At 39.2% G+C, this 5,881-nt stretch overlaps 1 protein-coding gene across 42 annotated transcripts in view; it reads right to left on the reverse strand.

Moving 5' to 3' along the window:
* The window catches only part of PTK2 (protein tyrosine kinase 2), a 349,037-nt gene that overhangs the window by 163,437 nt on the left and 179,719 nt on the right, over window positions 1-5,881 (reverse strand). For all 42 annotated transcript variants that reach the window (XM_037728951.1, XM_037728934.1, XM_037728962.1 and 39 more), the window contains 2 exons: window positions 1,380-1,520; window positions 765-842 (listed from right to left, as the gene is read on the reverse strand). In XM_037728951.1, the coding sequence (XP_037584879.1) occupies window positions 765-842; window positions 1,380-1,520 (219 nt within the window). The remainder of the gene's footprint in view (window positions 1-764; window positions 843-1,379; window positions 1,521-5,881) is intronic.

The following is a 5,881-nucleotide window of genomic DNA, read 5'->3' on the forward strand; positions in this document are numbered from 1 at the left end:
GAGGGGAGGGGGGGAGAGAGAGAGAGAGGAGAGAGACTCCTAGAATCACATTCCCTGAACACTCATCTAAATGAAAGCAAGCCCCTCTCAGCACACCTGCCCTTACATTGTTCTGTTCTTATTGTTGTGCGACACAGATATATTCCATATTTATTTTGTGCACTTGACTATAAGCTACCTGAAGACAAGGGACTTCTCTCTGTTTTGCTCCTTATTGTATCTCAAACCTCTAGACTGCCTGGCACTAAGAAGGTTCTCAATGATACTTGTTGGAAGAAATGAGAAGGATCACACAGGAAAAGGCCAGCACTTCCACTAGAAAGGTAACAAAAGAAGTAAGGTCTGGAGTAGAAATGTGAAATTCCATCTGATGGACATTTTTTTCTCAAGGTAAATAAGGCTAAACAATAAGGCTTTCAAGAGAACTGTGAATATGAGGCTGTTTCAAAGGATAACATGCCAAATCATATGCAGAACTTAATTTTAAAAATTAATATTTAAAACTTCTCCAGATACAGTAAACTGTAACAACCCCATCCAGGTCTGAATAATACACGTAAGATTTGTATGATTCCTTTCCTTCCAAAACTAAGTAATTCCAAGGAATTTCAACAGCGCCTAGACTTTCTATTACTTGTCCCCCACTCCCTTGAGCAATAAATGCAGTGCAACTCAAGTGATCTTTGCCAAAAGAATGCCCCGTTTCCTTAATTTGATTCTTCTTTGTCTAAAGCCAAGTTCCCAAAAGGTCAGAGCAGACTTACATTGCAGCCCTTGTCCGTTAGGTAACTGATTCCTTCTTCTGGGCCGATTGCCAGTTCCACTGAAATAATCCAGCTTGACTTTTGAAGGTGAAACAAGGGAGAACAGAGGTGGCAGAAGGAAAAAAGAAATACTTTAGATAAAGAGCTGTGAATATGTTAAAGGACCAAAGTGGGGGCTGGTTTGGTTTGTTATTAATCTATCTAACCAAATAAGATAAAATATTTATAACTTCATCGACCAGGATCTGTTGACCCTACACAAAGATGCACTGTGCTTATTCCAGCATGCCTGATGCCAAGGGTTTCTTTGGGATGATTAAATAGGTAAACTAGCCCCAAGAGAACAATTAATCAAATCACAGGGATTTAAAAAAACACAAAAAACCTAATTATGAAAATAGGCATGCTGTTTTTTAAAAAGTGATTTTACTCTCATATTATTTTTTTTTTGTATTTTTCACATGGTAAAATGACAAAATATCATTTTATTTAAAAAAAAAAAAAAAAAGGGACCAGTTAGCATACTTTGCATCAGAAATTTAGATACACGGTAAGAGATAAGGAAAAGTAAAAGAAACCAAACCAGTCCACTTTTTCCCACATTCCCATACTTACACCAAGAGCACACTTGAAGCATTCCTTATCAAATCTGTACACTGGAGACAGGATCTCAAAGAATTTCAGAATACTCTCTTCTCTATTAAGGTTGGCGAATTGTCTAAATGTTTGTTGAATCAGTTTTCTCAGTGTTTTGGCCTGCATGACAAAATTACCCAAAATCTTGTAAAAATCAGCAATGAATAAAGACCACAACAATAGTAAGATTTCTCTCCTACCAACTACTTACTAACATCTACATTCATATTACCGCCAAAATGTATACTTGTCAAATAACTATAAATGTATTTATCAGAGCTTTATTTAATTGTGGTAAAATGCACATAACATAAAATTTACCATTTTAACCATTTTTAACTATAAAGTTGGTGTATAGAATTTTATTTCTTAAACAGAAATTTCTACCATATGTGCACATGACGCAGAAAAGACCAGGGCAGAGGTATAAAGGTACTCATACATTACACTGTTAGGAGGGAAAAATCAGTGTATCTTTCTGAAGGACAACACAAACTGAAAACCTTAAAAAACCCCAATGCTTGATCCAGAAAGTAAAATTCCAGGACATTATTCTTTAGAAATTATTAGAGATATATGCAAAGATTCAGGAACAAAAAGATTCACTGCAGAACTGTCTACGGTAATATAGAGACTGGTTACGTAAATTACGTTGTTTCTATCTTCCCAACTAATATTCTATGCAGCCCTAAGAACTGTTTTGGGTAATTAATTTCCTGGCATTAAAACCCATATTACACTGTTACATTAAAAAAAACCCAAACAGTCAGTGTACAGAGCATAAGAGCATAAGTGTTGGTCCTGGTGAGCACACAGCAATGTACTCATGAAGGAGATAAAGCAACCATGCTTTTTTCATGAAGTAAGATGATATTTTGTCTTCTGGTCCTTTTTTATTTGAGTTTTTTATTTATACACATGAAAATCTGCATAGTGGAGAGAAATGCTTTCCAAGCAGCAAACCCTCTATCCTTGGTGTGTGAAGCAGCCTGAGGAGGCCATGGATAAAGGGTACATGATGAGGTCTAAGAAAGAGAAGCAAGAGAATGTAGGCCATGGTAACAACTTGGCTTTGACCCTAATGAGATGCTAAGTCCTCAAGAGTGATATTATCTGACTCAGAATTTTTTTTTTTTTTTTGGAGACAGGGTCTCTGTTGCCCAGACTGGAGTACAGCGGTGCCATCTCAGCTCACCACAACCTCCACCTACCAGGTTCAAGAGATTCTCCTGCCTCAGCCTCCCCAAGTAGCTGGGATTACAGGTGCGCACCACCACATCCGGCTAATTTTTGTATTTTTAGTAGAGACAAGGTTTCATCAAGTTAGCCAGGCTGGTCTTGAACTCCTGACCTCATGATCCACCTGCTTTGGCCTCTCAAAGTGCTGGGAGCCACCACGCCCGGCCTGACTTAGGTTTTAACAGCATACTCTGGGCACTGTATTGTGAACAGTATGAAAGGAGCAGGAGAGACAAACTCGGGGGCTACCCAAATAATCCAGGCAGGAGGAGACAGTTGGCACAAGTACAGAAGCAGAAAGGGGGTGAGAAGCAGTCAGATCCTAGCTTTCTTTCTTTTTTTTTTTTCTTCCAGAGTGGACACTTAATGGATTTATTTTAAACACAGAACAGGATATGCTGATAGTTAAAGAGTTGCCATTGAACTGAAAAGGCAAAAACTGTGAGAGGAGCAGGTTGGTGGGTAAAGGTCAGAGAGAATGCTAGAATATCAGAAATCCAAGTGGAGCTGTCAAGCAGGCCAGTAAGGGCTCGGTGGAGTTCAAGGGGAGGTCCTGGCTGGCCCAGCAGACAGGGAAGATGGATTAGGTGACCTGCTAATCTCAAGAGGGTCAGGCAGATGGGGAGCATGCCATGGGCCCAGGTTGAGGTGTGGCTGCTAAGTCAGGTGCACAGTGAACTAGGAGGGCACGGCATACTTTGGTGGGGTATGGAGGCAACAGCCTGTCTGTAGTGGCTTGAAGGTCCTAGTGGGATCCAAGGATTACTGGATTTGAGACACTACAGAGAGTGAGCTGCAAAGACAGGAGCTGGGTCTGAGAGAAGGATATACACAATTAGGGAGGTGTTGCGATTACTGAAAATGAGTAAGACCAGAGTGAGAGGTTCAGATAAGGCAGAGGACAAGATTTCTGAAGATAGGAGTTCAATGAGCCAAGAGAGTGGGACATGGGAGGATTACCTAAGGCATGTGACTTCTATTTTAAAAAGCTCCCTCTGCTTTTGTTCACAGAGGGTTGGGGGAGTGTGTAGGAGTGAAAGCAGTCAGGATCACTGTAACAGACCAAGCAAGAATACTAGTGACCTGGATCCCAAGATGGTGGTGAAGGAGAGAAATGGGTACTTTTGGGACATTTGGGTGATCATATGCAAGACAACTGGAAAGTGAAGAATCCAGGAAAACTAGAGTTTTAGACGGAACAAATAGGCAAACATAAGAGGCAGGCTTGGTGAAAAAAAAGAAAGTCATGTAAATCCTGTACATGTGTTTGATCTTGAAGTCTTCCAACATGAACCATCAAGGAGGTATTTGGATATAAGTCTGGAGCTCAGGAGAGGGGAACACTGTTGGCAGAACTTTCAGAGCTACCAGCTAAAGTATTTAAATTCATGGGACTGAATGGTACCTCCAAATAAAATGAAAACAGAAGAGAACACCAAAGCCAGGCAAGGCTGGCCAATAGTTTGTTTTAACCAGGGATGAAGTTTTGACTGGTGAGCATGAGAGTGAAATAGGAGAGTTACAGCTATTTTGAAAAGGATTAATTACAACATCACAGAACTTAAACTGAAGAGCAATAAAATGGGTTAGAGGTCAGCAAGGCTTGACTACAAAATTATCATACAGACGGTGAGTGGGTTAGCCTGAAATGCTCTATAAACAGAAGTATGAGAAGATTTTGCTTTGACTCCAGGCTTTCCAAACATTGTCTGCTTATGACTACCTATGTAGGTCAGTCTCTCCAACAGAGCACACAGATTGGACACGGAGATTTGAGTACTGCCTGTAGCCACCTACAAGATGTTTTTGTCCTTATAAATTAACAATATAGTATCCTGGGACTTTGTGGCTATAAAGCAGTCTCTAAGAAGCAGGCCCGCTATACTCTGGACCCACAACAAATCCATTAAGGAAATTCTATTGTGCTTGGCACTTGGAATACACTGCAGAATCAGAACACATATCTATCCTCAATAAAGTCAGAGTATAGCTGGAAAAAGAGCATTCTGATCTTCATTCATGGCTATAGGAGGAACAGTATAATTCTGTGCATATAGTGCTATTAGGCTGATTAAAACACACAAACACACCAAAAAAATGATGCTAGAAAAGTCATCTGTAGACCCTTCTGTGGAAATAAACTCTATGTCTTTACAATGATCCCTGCAAGGGAGATATTATTTTTCATATATTAGTGAGCAAACAGACTCAGAAACGTTAGGTAACAACATGGGGGTAGAATAATTGGGATTCTAATCTAGACTGCTTGATTTTTTACTAGCTACGTGACCAATTCAAACACCTCCTTTTCTAAGATGCTCTGCCTGATAGAAGAAACCAGGAAGAAACTACCACATCCCTATGGGTCTCATATTGCTGTGAATGTATTTTTAGGCATGGCACTTATGTAAGATTCATGTTGGTGTGAAGGGAGCATGAGCTGTCTTGTTACTCCAAAGAAAAGAGTGTGGCCTGCAGCAGAAACTCAATTATGTGCTTTACAATGAATAATTGTATGTCTCTGCCATAACAACTTGGATTGTGGCAAACTCTCAAACAGATACTATTAATCAATAAAATCTAGTTGCATCCTGTGATAAATGAGATTTCACTTTCTAGTAAGTGGTAAGATAGTTCAGACAACTTTAGTTTCAACCTTCTATCATAGAACATGCTGCCTCAATGTATAAATGCTCTGAGTGTAAGCAATGTCTCCCATCTACAAGTATTAATAGAAAGTAAGTCCAATGAAAGTCCTGGAAGATCATAAACCTCTTTAAGTGCATGATACAATGAACTGGAATACAGTAGCAGTTGCAAGGAATAGTTGTCAACTGAGCACAGGGACCAAAACATAATGGCAAAACATTTCTATAACATTAACAAAACATTGGTATGCTCATTCATGACTCTGAGAGGAATATTTCAACTCAGGTAAATACTGAATGCAGAGATTAAAAACTATGTAAAATAGGTCCAGAAAAAAAAAGTCCATTCTCTGTTTTGTACCTAATTCTCAACCAGCTGCTGGTTTATATATAAACTACTGGCAATAATATTATATACTGACATTTGCTCATTTGTTCAATGCTTTCAAAAATTAACCTAAAATACTCTATGAAGTAACAGAGATAGAAGTCGAGGAAGTAGAATCTGCTCTTGAGCTTCAAATGGATATATATATGTGAATGCACTTGTTAGGTATATATGCACTTGCCTACCTAACAGTTACACTGCAGTTT

This window comes from Cebus imitator, unplaced genomic scaffold (genome assembly GCF_001604975.1).
Source record: "Cebus imitator isolate Cc_AM_T3 unplaced genomic scaffold, Cebus_imitator-1.0 Scaffold284, whole genome shotgun sequence".
In the NCBI taxonomy this organism is placed as follows: domain Eukaryota; kingdom Metazoa; phylum Chordata; class Mammalia; order Primates; family Cebidae; genus Cebus; species Cebus imitator.